This window comes from Pseudorca crassidens, chromosome 7 (assembly GCF_039906515.1).
Source record: "Pseudorca crassidens isolate mPseCra1 chromosome 7, mPseCra1.hap1, whole genome shotgun sequence".
In the NCBI taxonomy this organism is placed as follows: domain Eukaryota; kingdom Metazoa; phylum Chordata; class Mammalia; order Artiodactyla; family Delphinidae; genus Pseudorca; species Pseudorca crassidens.
Genome location: NC_090302.1, coordinates 56,977,553 through 56,994,889, shown reverse-complemented (window position 1 = coordinate 56,994,889; position 17,337 = coordinate 56,977,553). Strand labels below are relative to the sequence as shown.

The window sequence follows — 17,337 nt, the reverse complement described above, 5'->3', positions numbered from 1 at the left end:
AGACAGAGACCACACATGTCTTGTTTACTACTTTCTTAACTGAAAGCACAGGGCCCAGCACATAACAGGTGCTCTCCCCAAATGACTTTCCATTTACTTTCCTAGCTTCCTTATGGTTTGGGTTGGCCATGAGATATAAAAGTTTTTTCAGGTAGGGTTCAAGGAAAGATTTTCCTCCCAGATAGAGGGACGAGGGTGAGCCACATTTTTGCATTGTCCCCCTCCTTCCTCCTTGGAAGAAACAACGTCTGCAGTAAGCACAGCTATAGTGGCAAGCTTGCTAATAAATACCCTCCCACGGAGGAGAATGAGACAGAAGGAGGGGAAGAGCATGAGACCTCATGACAGTGCTGAGATACACCAACCCTGGGGCCACCTGGCTCCGAATCCCTCAAGCGAGGAAACCACCCCTTACTAGATAAACCATTGCTTGTCTTCTCAGTGGTAGTTGCAGAAGGAGGAAAACACAGTAAACCCTGTGTGGGAGAGAATGAGAAGCTGTGGGGAACCAGGAAATCTGTTTGTTATAAATGCTGGGGGTGCCCAGAGCCCAAATGATTCTCCCATTATCCCTCTGTTCCCTTGAGGGGCTGGCCAACCTGCTTCCCTCAAATACTGCCAAGGTGTTCTTCCCACTACTCTCCTAGAATTCTGGATCACCACTGACCCGAATACTCACTCCCAACTTCTACCGTCTTCTCCAAACGTTTATCTAGGACACAGCCTTTTATGGAATTTTTTACTATGTTTACTGTTATAAACACTGAAAAAAAAAAAAAAAAAACATGGAAAAGGCAAAAGAAATGGTAAACAAAAAATTCCCCAAAGCTTCAAAAAGTGCTTCAATAAAATTAGGTCCCTGATAATCATGAAATATGTCAAGGTAGGAGCATAATAAACTTTGTTCTGATTCTCTACATACACACCTTTTTGTCCAGACTGATGCCTCAGGATCCCCCTCACTCCTCAAAATGAAGAAGGAAGTAAAGAACCTTTGTTTTTCCCCAACTTAATCAAAGAGTAGGGTGGTCAAAGCCCGAGAGGTAACGATGGGCTAAAAAAGAATTCATAAGTAGGTTGATCAACAGATCATAAGAATACAGAATAAAGTGTCCACTGGCTTTAAGAACCCAAACAAAAACAAATGCCAGAGAGAATCACCACCACCTGGTGGTGATTGTCAACTACAGCTTACGTGGGACAGGATCATTCTGAAGCCTCATGTATCTTAAAAGCGATCCTACAAATCACATACTTGGCTGGCACCTGTTTAACCCACCACATCCAAGGAGATGAATCCAGAAGGATATGGGGCACTAGGGGGCCAACCTTCTGCCTCTAATCTCAACCTCACCATCCTCATTTTAGGCATCATCCCAACTCCTTGGTTTGAGAAAGGGGGCTAGTAGAGGACAGAAGACATGCATTATCTCTGAGACGGCAAGAAGTAACATGTGTGAAGTGCCCTGCACAACGCCTGGCGGACTGTGAACAATGTCGGCTACTACTATCAAACTAGATGAAAGGAGAATGGCTTAAAGACAAATTAATTTTTCTCAGTATAGGGTACACATTATTCAATAAGCCAATTTACTTTTTTTTTTAACGTATTGAGTTAACTAAAGCCTCAAAAACAGATATTATCTTGATTTCAGGTTAGCAACTAAACATCAGTGTCATAAACCATATACCTAGTTCCATTCAAATCCCATAATCCAGCAAATTTAAATTAGCACTGAATGAAATCAGGCTCCCTATCTCTGAGGACTCAAGCCCCAAATATCTCTCCTGCAGACACAATATATACTAATCAATTGGCTCTCCTAATAGTCTACTTGAAGTCTCAGATTTTCTGAATCCCACAACTCAATACTTCATCAGAACAAAATGGGGACATAATGTGACTATTTTCTTTCTTAATACCTCTTCTTTTTTTTTTTTTTTTTTTTTTTGTGGTACGCGGGCCTCTCACTATTGTGGCCTCTCCCATTGTGGAGCACAGGCTCCGGATGCGCAGGCTCAGCACCCATGGCTCACGGGCCCGGCCGCTCCGTGGCATGTGGGATCTTCCCGGAAGGGCCGGGGCACGAACCCGTGTCCCTTGCGTCGGCAGGCGGACTCTCAACCACTGCGCCACCAGGGAAGCCCAATACCTCTTCTTGATACATAAATACTAACTTCCCAGTTAGAGTACAAACTCCTAAGGACATGACTTTGTATGCTTCTTTTTCTCTACATGGTATTTTCTCTTCTTTCCTTTAAGCTCTGTAAAAAAGGCAGAGGAGAGTCACTCATCAGCACTACTATGTTGTACCGCCAGGACCCAGGACATAGAGACAAAGTAGAGGTAAAAAGATAAAGTGCAGAATATAAAATCACTAAACTCCCGAAGTTCATATTTTATATGCCATACCAGACACTTAAAATCAGAATGCCAAGAACTGTTAAATGAGCAATGTGCAACACTGTCTACATTTTCTTTCCTTCACAAGCTGTAAGAATAGAGAAATGTCACTACACTGGTATTCTACAATCCAAAGCATATTAAAATATAACCTGGAGACTCACTGTTAAAATGATTCCTGATTACTTTAATAAAGACCGCCCAAGATTAAAGATTTTTTAGGACAACTGCTACCTGACTTAGGAAAAACCAAATTTAATTTTAGAGAAGGATTGAAATATAAAATAAAATGAACCCATATCATGGTTCTTGCATGAAAGACAATTTAATAGTTGAAATCCCTTCCAGATTAAAAGGAAATCAATTTCAACATTCTATCATCTCTTTTTAAACTTGTTCAAACGTTTGAGAATTCAAATGTCCGAATGCTTTAAAGTTAGATAGTGAAGTAATGCTCTTGGAGTTCATAAGAGAACATTCCCAGCTCTGCAGTGCAATTTTTCAACTTTCTGGCATATCATGTTAATAGATTATCACTTAAAATAAAATTAATGTAAAATATGAGATATCATTTTGGAGTCACCAACTATTACCTTTCCTTCCAAGAAGATAATGTTATTTATCATGCCACAGATAAGTCTCTCATGCGGCACACACTGTCATAAATACACTGCTTCTGATGGTGTAGGCTAGATATGACTGTCCCCCAGACAATGATTCGTTTTTACTCAAGAAAATCAGTACAGTAAATAACTTTTCTTCCCTTAGAGACAATCATAGTGCTGGAGGCTGCTGCAACACAAAAACATAATATCTTCACAAATGTCTCCAAACAGTCAAGCTGAAAATCTAAGCCAAAGTTTCATTTAACAGCCTGTCAGTTTTCTGATGTGAAGCTAATGAATGCAGTGGCAAACAAATCCATCAAACCTAACATCAAAACAACGGCACTTCATCCCACCAAACGGAAAAATGAAATACAACCTGCAGGCCAGCTCTCTGATCCGTCCTAGCTAGGAAGCAGACCTGTGAATGCCACCACAGCTGCTGCACAGAAGTTACCACAGACTCCATTTCACCACAGACAGAAAGAACGTTCCAGGAACAGAAAACATTCATCTCGAATATACAGCAATATCTTAGTTCAACTGCTATGCAATCTGGTAGATATTTTTAAATCTCTACTAGAAAAAAATATATAGTGTTTCACTCTAGATTACTCTGATATTCAAAGCTAGAAAAATGCCTAAAATAACTGGATGATATGTTCCACTCATACTATAGCTTTGCAAATGGAGGTTTATTAAAAGCCCTTCTGCTCTTTATGAAAGCTCCTTGAAGACAAAGAAAACAAGTCCTTTTGTACAATCACGTAGCACAATTTCTGTTCCAGAGAAGAAACTCACTGGGCACTCACCAAAGCTGAACTCTGCCTATAAGTAGGCATATGGGTACGTGGCCACCTGGAACATTCCTCTCAATTTTTTTCAGTGAAAAACCTTAATTCTGATAAATTAAATGGGGGGGGGGGAATTATACAACTGCTTTCTTAGGTAGGTGGGCCCTCTTAAGGCAAGGCCCTTCTCTTCTGGAGTATCATGCAGGATTTGGCTTGCTATATTTGCTAGGTCAAGGCAAAAAAGAGCTGAATGATCCTAAAGAGAAGAGAGGGAAAGATAGAAACAAGAGGAACGGCAAGGCCAAGGGCATTAGCAGGAATTTTTAGAAACAAGGATAGTCAAATTAAGTTGCTATCATGGCTCATTTCTACCTATGTCTGTTACCTAAAGACCTTCTCCACAATCTAGGCACAAAAAAAGCCTTATGTGAGAGGTGAGGCAGTTTGGGTAGATAGTATAATAAAGAGCCGTCTGGACTAAGTGCTAGAATACAGGGAACATACCGACAGGCAGTAGAATATACACATAATAATTATTGTTGTTATTATTATTATTTAGTTGAGAATATCAAAGGTTCAGGAATTTGCTGAAATTTGGAAGACGAGTATTTGGGATCACCACAAATAATGGCATGGAAGTTCTAGTCAATGTTAGCTATACTTTAAACAAACAGAAGGTTTCATGAACCAATACCACATACCAAAAGGTCAGTAATACATTCAAAGGAAATCCACAGAAACCCCATCTCCTGTCCTGCTCCAGAGATGCCACCAGAGGTCAAGTAGCCAACAACAAAGGAAGCAGTCCTGGATCCCTTGCAGTGCCAACTCTACCCTCACTTCTGGCTCCCATCAAATAGGTCAGCCTCCAAGTGATGAATTCACAGATACATACATGGTGCCTGGTATAAAGCAGACAAGCATTACCTGAAAAAACAGAGCTCTGTCCCCATCTACATTAAGCCACCTGAATGGCTTAAAAGGTTCCTATTAACCAAAGCCTGCTGGCTGTTAAACAAAGACCACCAATAATATCAGTGAACCTGGGGTTATCTTTCCAAAATTATTTTTTAAATTAAAAAATAACCTCTGGGGGACTTCCCTGGTGGTCCAGTGGTTAAGAATCCACCTTCCAATTCAGGGGACGCAGGTTCGATCCCTGGTCAGGGAACTAAGATCCCACATGCCATGGGACAACTAAGCCCACATGCCGCAACTACTGAGCCCGCATGCCACAACTACAGAGCCCACGCGCTCTCAAGCCCGCGCACCACAACTAAAGAGAAGCCCGCATGCTGCAACGAAAGATCCCACATGCTGCAACGAGGATCCCGTGTGCCACAACTAAGACCCAATGCAGCCAAATAAATTAAATAAATTAATTTAAAAAAATAACCTCTCGTTAACAGCTCTTGTCTATGTTATGAAATTAGAAATATTGGTTTGTAATATATGAAATATTATCAGTAGAGATCCTTCACTCGGCACCACGTTAATTAATTAATGCCACACCACAGATACTTTATCAGATGATTTTATATACTCAAATCAACATGCGACGGGTAAAGCAGATGTCATTCCCCAGTGCTTCAACTATAAAAAGTATGCCACTATTTTTTAAATTATCCCCCCTAAATGCATAACTCATTATCACTTGTGAAAAATTACTGTTTTTTAAATAGTTATCATTTAGAATGAATTGAAGAAGACAAAGAATTAAGACTAACCAATTTGGCCATCATCAAAGTTAAAAGTCTTTAAGTACAATTCATAATTAATTCACTATACATTACATTTGTCCCCAGCAAAACACAAAAACTGCCCAATTTACAAATTTTCCTAAGATTAAAAATTACACATGTTCACACACACACGTAAATACACACACACACAATACAGTAAATTCATAAGGTTGCCTAAAGAAACAGAACTTGAAAATCAATAAAAATATGTGTCAAATAAGGGATAAAAGACAATAAAATCTTCCCTCAAAATGCCATCACGGCACATTATAACGTAAGCAAACTTAATTTAGAATAGCCCAGAAAAACATTAATACTGAGGAATAAATTTAAGAAAGCCTAAGGATGTTTTAGTGAAACATTCAAAATTGTATCCAAGATTAGTTTCCTATTTTTATGCAGAATAACCAAAATTCATTACACGAATCAAAGTAGATCCTTTTTTTTTTTTTAATTAATTTATTTTTGGCTCTGCTGGGTTTTCGTTGCTGTGCGCGGGCTTTCTCTAGTTGCGGTGAGCGGGGGCTACTCTTCCTTGCAATGCACGGGCTTCTCATTGCAGTGGCTTCTCTTGTTGTGGAGCATGGGCTCTAGGCGTGCGGGCTTCAGTAGTTGTGGCATGTGGGCTCAGTAGTTGTGGCTCGCGGGCTCTAGAGTGCAGGCTCAGTAGTTGTGGCACACGGGCTTAGTTGCTCCGTGGCATGTGGGATCTTCCTGGACCAGGGCTCGAAACCGTGTCCCCTGCATTGGCAGGCGGATTCTTAACCACTGCGCCACCAGGGAAGTCCCAAAGTAGCGTCTTAATACGTCACCATGTCAGTTATCAGTTGAAGCTCTCTGTGGTAGGTAGAATGCTGACACCCACACCCCCCACCCCCACTTGGTTCCACCCCTAACAGCAAAGATATCCATGTCCTAGTTCCTGCAATCTGTGAATATGTTATTTTTTATGACAAAAAGGATTTTGTGGATTGCTTGCTCTGAAATGTAGGGGACCAAAGCAAGGACCTGAGAGAGGCCTCTAGGAGCAAAGACCTGGTTGACAGGCAGCAAGGAAACAGGAACTCAGTCCTACAACTGCCAGGAACTGAATTCTGCCAACAATCTCACTGAGCAAGGAAGTGGATTCTTCGTCAGAATCTCCAGTAAGGAATGCAGCCCTGCAAGCACCTTGAATTTTGCTGGTTAGACCAATGTTCAACGTATAACCTACAGGACTAGGAAACAGTACAAGAGTATTGTTTGCAACCACTAATTTTATGGTAATTTGCTACAGCTACAATAGAAAACTAATACATTCTCAGAATAGCACCACCTCACCAAAAGTAAGGAAAGAATGGAGACAACACCTAGAAACATCTCAAACACATGTAATTACAATTTTAAATTAACCGGCCCAAACTGCATTATAGCCATTGAATATTTTGTACCCAGTAAAAAAAAACCAGAACCAAGACAGTCATATCCCCTGACTAAATTGAATGATATAAATCAACACAGCATGAGTGGATACCCACATAGCTAAGTTATTTTCCTCCCAACAAATCTATGAGGTAGAGAGGGATTTTTAATCTATAGGAAGAAACGAAAAGAAGAAATGACTTTCCTGATGTTCTCTGGCTAGCAAGAAGATGAGCTGGGCCTCAAATCCCTGCCTCTTCCACTACGGGGCTCTGCCTCCTAACAGCCACAGGTCTGGGCTCCATCAGCTGAGAGAGACCTCAGAGAGGACCACTCCTGACCTCTCTTACTTGGTCACACTCCACTCCCACTCTGACCACCCGGAAAGGTGGAAATGCACTCAGGACATTTTAGTCTTGGGAAGAAGCCAATACTCAGAATTAGAACTGAAAGTTGTAGTAAACAAGAACCAACTAATTTTTCTGGTGACTGACAGCTGGGATAGCTGACTTATTATGTCAATGATTAAAGATGCAAACCATAAAATAACATACCTTGTTATAACCTCAGGGCTATGACACTGTTTTGATGCAGATACAAGCATTACTTTTCTGCAAAAGCACGGCAGTAGCTGACCAAGGTATGTACACCGGGCTTTCTGTTTTTTTATTAGGTTTACTGTATTATGAAGGATGCGTAAGGGAAAGAAGTAGTTCAGTTCTGCTCCTTTCTAAATTACCCCTCATAAATAAAAATTACTTAGAACAGAGAAAGTCTTCTAGCAGGAGATTTCTTTTATGTCACGAATTCATTCGAATGCTTTCTGAGTTGCTATACTTTTATTTTAATATATTATACAATTTTCTAAATACCTGTGTAAAATAAACCTAGAGTTGTCTTCCCTGAATATATTTCTATCCAAGTTCACTCAATGGTTCCACATGAAAGTTTTATCAATGTAGAATGAATAGTATTTGCCTGGACCATGCAGTGGCTAAGATAAGGCTATATAGGCTGTATGTGCCATTTTCCACCAAATATATGTCAATTTTACATACTCTGTAGTAAAACACACAGTTTCATTAAGAAACTGCCCTCTGCCAGCCTGTACATCTGCCTTAAAATCCACAGGAAAGGAAGCAATCTAATAGGAGCTACCATCACTTTGAAAATGTCCTTTATTTAACGCTGCAGGGGGGCAATTAATGAAATTTAACACAAGTTGCTTGTGAATGAAAATACACAGTTTGTGAACTAAATTAAATATACTGAGCAGGAGATGCAAATTTTTATACCAAATTTAACATTAAGATATATTACTTGTTAAAATACATTCTATACTATTACTTTCAAAAAATTCATTTCTACACTAAAGGCAGTTTGAATTATTTCTTCTTACCATCCTCCCTTCACCTCTTGTTAACAATTTTACCACTTTCCTCTGTAACTAGTTGTTTTCTAAGCCATGGACTGAACTCTAACATGGAAGGAGCCACATCTACCTAATATGGAGTCACAGGGAGCCACCAGAAAATCTCACGAGAAGACTGGTGGCTTAAGAAAGAAAGCACTGGTTGCTTAAAATTACCTCTCAAAGTAAATTGCTCCACATTAATCTCAAAACAGGAAAACACTGCTACAAATATTAATATAGCCTATGTAAAATAAATATATCTGTCTGGAATAAATTACTATGGTGACAAGCACACAACATCATTGAGGAAAAAAATAAATGCTGCATGTGCTCTTAGCTTTCCCACTATAATAATCAGAATACACATTTAATTTAAGCGTTTGGGGCATAACTTACCAATTTAGCAACCTTCCCATAGTCAATCCATCTGACAGTAGCAAAATTTGTAGATTCTGCACAGTTGAAACCATGATTAAAACCAGCATGGTAGCCATATGGGAAAGTGATCATAAATTCGCCAGCCTCCTGGGTGATCTGCAGGGTAGAAAACATATAATATTTCCCAATTATAAGACTTCCCAAATTGCAAATACAGTTAAAATGTATTTCCTATTAAAAAAAAGAAAAAATATGATGTCCGAGCTATAAAAGAAGTCCCCCCAGATCCTTTACTTAATCCTTTAATAGTTTTTCAGGAGACTTTTAAAAGAATTTTCTAAACAGGGTGTGACCTTCTGGCAATGTAGTTCAATCATTCAGTCCATGATCAAAGAAATTATATTCTATTTGAAGATGTCTTTGTTTTATGTTATTCAAATAAATTTGTTCTTATTAGCATTCAATATGTATATTTTAATACTTTAAAAATTCACATTACTGGAATTATATAACAGGACTATCATAACTGACATTTTTCAAGTTAGAGCTATAAAAACTTTGATAACACACGCTGAATATTATGAATTCTTGTTGCTAAAGAGTTGATAGTATTCACCAAATTATCCTTTCATAATACTTACAAAACATTCAATTGACTTCATTCCATTTAATAGTAAAATTTCTACCAAATAGTTATTCAAATATATGTATAATATATAAGTATGTATGAGTGGGTGAGTGCATTTTCAAATATAATTAAACTAGCTTGGGTAAATAAGCCAGCAGCCCAAAAGCAAAGATGAAAAATGTATTCAGTCCATTCCTAATTTTCAGATTACAGAAATTTGGTTTTTTTATAATCACCAAAGCATACAAAACACACCATGAGCTATAGAAATACAGTGAAGCTAAATTTTTCAGTGTTTTTTTTTTAACTTGTCTACTCAATGCTAGACTATCAAATATATAACTCACTGATTCATTCAGTTACCTTGGTTCATTTCAGTCCTAAAATGTTGATAAATGAATATGTGAGTATGCACTTGTGTGGAAACATACAGGAGATACACTGTATAAATACAGGTGCACACACTGCAATTCAGTTACCATTTTAGGAATGCTAAAATGTTGTGTGTGGAAGTATTTTCTTTCTCAACAATTCTGAAATTTAGCTCATCACCCCCTCCCCTGTGACACCCCAGCAGGTGTTCTATTGCAATGAGTGGCAACCCAGCTGCCACCTGGCAGGAAGAGAATGGCTTATCAGTGTTCAACATGGTTCCAGTTCCATCATTCTGAGCCACGTTGAGAACAAAGCCTGATTCTCTCCTTTCCTGGTCTCACTGAATCTCATTAATTATAATTGTGCTTGGAAACTAGGCACTTCCTTGTACCATGTGATAAAACAAAACTCACTCTGCTCAACTGTTTCTAGCCCTATAAGGTGGAGGAAGAGGGTAAGTCTGTTGTCAGTGGGATAAGGAAAGTAGCTTCACTGCTCCACTGAATTCCACCTACAATCCTTCTCTACTCTCCCTAGAAAACCCTGTTCTTGCCATGTTGAAAAGTACCTGTTCCCATTAAATTGGACCCTAAATGTTATGCCTCTATATAATTTCTAGAAACAGGTCAATCCCAGTTAGCCAAAATATAAGGCAAATTTACTGCCTCTATGTAACAAACTGATATTTTAAAAAAAAAAAGATATAGGGGTAGACAAGAACAAGTCCCTTTTATTTTAAGACTAACCAAGCATCATAATTCCATACGGCAAAAAATGTCAGAAAGGGTAGTGTACGTAATCAAAAAGCAGAAATTAGCTATTTGTTAAACATACTTTTTCATATATATGTACGAATATGTACAAATTCACTGAAAGAAGAAGAAAAAAATGTTAGTCCAACTGCAAAATGATTGCCTAAAGAGAGAAGGTTAAACTGAGGAGGAAGATTGTGTTATTATTATATATAACCTGTACTGTGCAAAGCCCCTCATATAGATCATCACTTTTCATCCTCATAGTAGCCCTATTAAGTGGTACTATTATTATCCCCATTTTCCAGATGAAGAGACTGAGGCTCAGAAAAATTATGTAGTTTACCCAAGTGACGGAATCAGAAATGAACTTGGGAAGTATAATTCTGAAGTCTGTGCTACTCTGTCCCAGGTTACATTATCATCATCAGAGAATAAGCTCCTTGAGGAGCACACAATCATCACACACCCTTCATCAAGGTGGAAGGGGAAATGGCAGTATTTCATATGAAAAACTGCAACTGCCAATCAGCCCTCTAAATTGCTGGTGTCTCACCATCTGTGGACGAGCACTCACCCTTCCACTTCCCACAAAAGCCACGAAATGTCCCATCCTCAAAAGACCAGATAAGAGCCTGGTGCATCTAGTGATCTACCAAATAGCACTTGAAGAGCCTCGGCCCAGAAAGGAGTGTGAGGCACCTGCCTCCTTCTCCCCAAATTTGAGAAAGAAGCTACAAACTCCAAAGGCCTCCATCCTGGGCAAATGAGCCAATCCCGCAGTCCTGCTACTTCACACAACCCCTCTCCAAAGAACAGCTTGATCAATTCCTATCACCAGCCCAAAACCCGCAGAGGTTTTCCTGCCTTGGAGGACTCCAGTCTACTCCTTCTCCTCTGCCTTCTAATATTTCAACTTAAATAAAAGTGCTTAATCAGGCTTATGCCAACCACCTGAAAGAACGTGCACTGACGATATGTCTGAGACTGGAAAGCCTGATGCCCAGAGGCATCTGCAAGTAAGACAAGGCCCGCCAGAAGGAATGGCCCCTCTGGGGGGGCGCAGCCTCTGACCTCTGTACCTGCAGTAGTGCTGCAGCCCACCCACACTTGTGGACCTTCTCCATAGTGCACATCTTCAAGGCACACTTTTTGTCATGGGTAAAAGTATGTGACTAAACCAGTGTTGAGAGCATCCTCATCACATAAGACGAGTATGTCTCATGCATGACTACTGCACAGCCTGTTTGTGAGAGAGCGGGACCACCTCAAGTTGGAGAATGTTTCTTCGTCCTTGCAAAAATTCTACTTTGAACAAAGCCTGGGCTGGGGGTGGTGGGGGAGGGAGGTGGAAGACAGGACTTTAAGGGCCTGAGATTAAGAAGAGGGAAAGATTTAGTCACAAGTGAAAAGCTTCTAAGGTGGAAAACAGCAAGGATTATGGGAAGACAGTCAAATAAAAAATGAAAAAGGGAGTGGAACTATTTTTTAATGTTTCTGAAGTAGCTAAGGTCTTAATCCTCCTCCAACTGAGAGAGACCTTTTATTTATCTGGTCAAAAGCTTTTTTCATTTCAGTTTCTTCCCATAAAAATGCTCATGCTCTGTAATAATTCTGACCCAATTACTACCCACAGACACAAAGAAAGAGGGATCTAGCATGTACAGAGTTTTACAGAACTTAATCTTCAGAAATACCCCAAGAAGCAATATCTGATTATTAAATCATCAGGCAATTTTATCCATAATGAAATCTCAGTTGTATTATGTCTGAATGTGTTTAGAAATAACATACTGGCACCATAATCACTGATTCTAACCAACCAAACTGCTAATAAAAATTGCTCTGATTTCTTTAAAAAAAAGAAAAATAGATCACATACACATAAATTTTGTTGCTCATATAAGAGACTTCAATGGAGGAGAGCTATATATCTTATTCTCTCAAATGTGCTACATTTTACTTTCAGTATTGTTGTAAGTGAGCTAGAACTGCATGAAATCTCTAGTAAATGCATCTTGAAATAAAAGAAACTTCAAATTAATATTTAGGTAAATAACTGTTACCTAAATAAAACATGAATCTGAATTTTTCTCCCCACATCCTAAAAATCCTACCTGAAGTCAAAGATATATTAGTTTATGTTAAATTTGTCTTAAATACGAATACTATACATATTAAATGAATTTTTTAAAGAGTAACACTAATATACCTTGTCAAAGGGAATACCATATTTCTTCAATACTGAGGGAGATATCAGTGTCATCTTGTGGCGAAGAAATGCATCACACCCTTGAGAACTGCTTGGGAAAAAACCTAAATGGAAACAGTAATTATAAGCAGTAATGTGTCAATTAAGATAAAATTTCAAATCTTTTTTTAAGCTTATGTTCTAGTACTCTTATAGAATGACAGCTTTATGTAAATATAGACCAAGTCCACCATCAAAAACCCCGGTACTAAAAACCAGAGTCAGAATTATTAAAAATTAAACAATACATATTTATATAACCAAGGGTTGACCTTTTTTACAAAAAAAAGATCTGCCAAGAGTTGTTTGCATGATATTAAATGACTAAACCTACAAATTCCAATTTGTAACAGATCTGAACTCAATCTACCTATTAACTGATAAATGGACAAAATATTAAGGGAAGGCAGAAGAGGAAAATCTGCATTTTAACAGGGGAATCTCTCATTTTAGACTCCTAGAAGCACTTGTCCCAATGCCTGGCATACAGTAGACACAGCAGTTTCCCACCCTTGTTTCTTTCTGATCGATTTTAAATAGTTTAACTGCTTCTAGTTTCCTGAAGTAACTCCCAACCAGGGCCAGTCAAAAGCTTGGAAACCTGTCTCACCAGCCTGTATGGGAACAGTACATACTGTTTTGAGGACTCCTTTAAATGAAGAAGCTAAACATGCAGAAACCCTTTCATTCAACAGTATATTATGAACTGAAACACAGTTGTTTCTCTCCATCTCTGCCTTCAATCCTGCAGTCTGTCTGAGGCAGACTCTCATTAACTCAGTTATGTAAGCTAGAGGAAAATGAATGTGCCTGATACCCTGTTCTTTACCTTCCTCACTCAGAGGGAAAAACCACCACACTGAGAACGGGAAAGCAAGAAGAGAAAGACAAGAGAAACATGGAAGAGACAGAGGAGAATCAGAGAGAGGACCCAGAAGGAACACAGAACTCACCAGGAAAGCATGTGTGATGTAGCCGGGTAAAGTGGGAAGAAGCACAGATGCTGTTTAACTCCTCCACTACCAAAATGAAGGCCACTGGAAATGCTACTTACCTAACTCTGTGGCTCACTACGTATAAACAGCTCAAGAATATGACCAGTCTGATGAAAGAATTACCAGCGCTCATTACCTAATCATGAACCATTTTAACCTCATAGAATAGCAAGGTTTTACAGGAATAGTTTTAAAGTAAACAAGCCTCTATTGATGCCACCATGGAGTACGTGAGACCACAGATCATCAGAAGGAAACAAATGAAACATCTAAAAAAAAGCCATTAGGGTATAAAGAACCACCTGCAAAGAGCAGTATATTCTGCTTAAGCATCTACACCTGGATTTTTAAGATGAACAGACAGAAATATTTAAAAAGTACAACCAACAGAAACATCAGAAATACTATCATTCGCTACAATACCAATGGGAATAAAAGGAATAATTGTGCCCTATCTGGTCATTTAATGCAGCCCTCCGTTTATGGTTAATATTCATAATACATAAATAGAAAATAACCTTTGAAAGAATGCAGACCTTAGTGAATGGTGAGAAAGTACCATATAATGCAACAGCCGTATCTATACAATAAGATGTCCTGAGCCTACACCACAGAGAGTAAAGCACAGCAGGGCAGTCCCCAAGCACATAACCCATGGAAAAGTTCTAGCAATACAATTTAAATAGATCTATCAAACTTTTCAAATCTGTAACTCTGTGCAGCACTGCATGAATTAAGTTTTAAATTAAAATCAATGAAGAAAGAGGAGTCTACTTAATTTTCTTTTGATATGGATTTGTAATCAGGACCTGAACAATGTGATGACTGGTCGTTAGTTAAACTGGAAAACCACTGAAGGAAGGCAATTTGCCATATGTTAAGAACTTCATATTGGTTCAGAATTTATATTTTCAATAGGTTATCAGAATTATATTTCACATCGCCCTGGAAAACACCTCATAAACCACAAATTATGACATAATGTATGTGTCTCAAAATGAATTTTACCTTAAAATACCTGCAGAAGTACATGGTTCACACTCACCCTCACTCCACCATTTCTTAAAAATATTTTATTCAATATATAAAGAAGCCAATATAACCAGAATACTATTTGATACAAAATGATAATATCTTTTAAAACTCAGAACTATGCTGGCTAAAGGAATGTTAGCAGCTTTCATAACAAGTGAAAAAAACAAATTTGGAATCACATGTATGAAATATAACAAAAATAGATCAGATAGAAAAGATAAAATTTAATTAAAAATTCAATTTAAGACAATGAGTTTTTTGAAAGTCACCAAATAAAGAGAAAACAAGGTATGTGTTAAAATTTTTGCAAGTTAAGTTCTTTAAAATATGCCTTTCAGAACCTTTTTTTTTCTATTCTAATATTTACTTTCTTAATGTGCTTTTTTTCTAAGTTTTCAATTTGGAAAGAATTTATTTGGAAGAAGTCTGCTCTTAAACTTACCATATTTGAATGTTACTACTGCAACATTCTGTAAGACTTTCCAATTTACCAGTCACATAATTGGAGAATCCACTCTTTCATAATCTTGAAAACCAGGAAGTTCCAATAAAGAAACAGTTCTACACTGACCCCTCAAGTATCTAGTAGTGGACATAGCAGCTAGCAACTCACTACCCCACCTCACATACCCCATGGCCATCAGGTAACATGCCAGGTGTAGAAGAACACACAGAATAAACCTGGCACATCTTTCTGAGCATCTACTTATGTCATGCTAAATTACGTGGTTTATATTTGCATACAAACAAACGTACTAAGGGAGCAAGATGCAAAATCTGCAGGAGTGTTGTGGAGTGGTAGGGTTTCACTCTCCTCCCTTGTAGGGATATTTTGGTGGAAGCATTTGAGAGGCAGCCTACTGTGAGGTGCAAACTATGTTATGGGATTTTGTGTAAATCTTGTCCAATCTCCTCTTACAGACACCTAACACACACGCTTACTTGAACACCAAATTTCCTCTCTCATTTACTGCTCACAACATACACCTTCTCATTGCTATTAAATAGCAGACCTAAGTTTTAGATGAAAAAACGTAACTGTTTGAACTATTTGAAGTCACCCTCATCTTGTCCACATGGCTAGCAAAATAAAAGAGAATAACAGTTAAGAATCCCTACAGAGACATGGATTCCTAGCACAAGTCCAACAACTCATATAGCCTTGACTGGTCCCATAATCTCTCAGCTCCTCAATTTCCCCATTCATATAATCAGGATGCTAGTACTACCTTCCTCAGTGGGGTCTTTTTTTTTTCCCAGCATCAAGATACAATTGACATATAACATCATATAAGATATACAGTATAATGATTTGATATATGTATATATTGTGAAATGATTACCACGTTAAGTTTAATTCACATTTATCACCTAAAAATAGTTATAGCTTTTTGTGTGATGAGTAGCTTTAAGATCTACTCTTTTGGCAACTTTCAATACAGTATTGTTCATTATAGTCACCACAGGGTACAGTACATCCCCCAGAACTTACTAATCTTATAACTGGAAGTTTGTACCTTTAGACCCCCTTCACCCATTTTCCCCACCCCCTGCCTCTGGCAACCACCAAACTGTTCTCTGTACCTATAAGTTTGGTGTTTTAGATTCCACACATAAGTAACATCATACGGTATTTGTCTTTCTGTATCTGACTATTTAACTTAGCGTAAGGACCCCAAGATTCATCCATGTTGAAAGAAATGGCAGGATTTCCTTCTTCCTTATGCCTGAATAATAGTATATTGTATATATATATATGTATAACACTTTGCTTTATTCATTCACCTGTTGATAGACACTTAGGTTGTTTCCATGTCTTAGCTACTATAAATAATGCTGTAATATCAGGGGTGCAGATATATCTTTAGGACAGTGATTTCATTTCCCTCAAATATAGATCTAGAAGTAGAACTGCTGGATCATATGTCAGTTCTACTTTCAATCTTTTTCCACAGTGGCTATCCTCACTGGGTGGATCCTTATGGGAATCCAGTGAGATAATGCACAAAAAACTTAGCCATTATCAAAAAGTGGAAACAACCTAATGTCCATCAACTGAAAAATGGAAGAGCAAAATATGGTATATCCTTACAATGAAATATTAGTCAGCTATAAAAAAATATGAGGTACTGCTATAAGTTATAACATAGATATAACATAGAAGAACACTACATAAAAGAAGGCAGACACAAAAGATCACATATTATATGATTCCATGTATATGAAATATCCATAATATGTAAATACCTAGAGAGAAAGCAGACTGCTAATTGCCAGGGGCTGGGGAGGGGTGGGAGGAAATATAGCATGACCAATTAAAAAATACAGGGTCGGGACTTCCCTGGTGGCACATTGGTTAAGAATTCGCCTGCCAATGCAGGGCACACAGGTTCAGTCCCTGGTCCAGAAAGATCCCACATGCCTCGGAGCAAATAAGCCTGTGAGCCACAACTGCTCAGCCTGCGCTCTGGAGCCCACGAGCCACAACTACTGAAGCCTGCGTGCCTAGAGTCCATGCTCCGCAACAAGAGAAGCCACCGCAATGAGAAGCCCGCGCACCGCA

General features: G+C 38.4%; 1 protein-coding gene across 4 annotated transcripts in view; it reads right to left on the bottom strand.

The window, feature by feature from the left end:
• Positions 1 to 17,337, bottom strand: part of KDM4C (lysine demethylase 4C) — a 412,581-nt gene that overhangs the window by 283,985 nt on the left and 111,259 nt on the right. For 3 of the 4 annotated variants that reach the window (XM_067744341.1, XM_067744340.1, XM_067744342.1), the window contains exons 7-8: positions 12,706 to 12,809; positions 8,757 to 8,894 (exon numbers count right to left, since the gene is read on the bottom strand). In XM_067744341.1, coding sequence (XP_067600442.1) covers positions 8,757 to 8,894; positions 12,706 to 12,809 — 242 coding nt within the window. Of the gene's footprint in view, positions 1 to 5,533; positions 6,763 to 8,756; positions 8,895 to 12,705; positions 12,810 to 17,337 lie in introns of those variants that run through there. The other variant, XM_067744343.1, reaches the window with a different exon arrangement.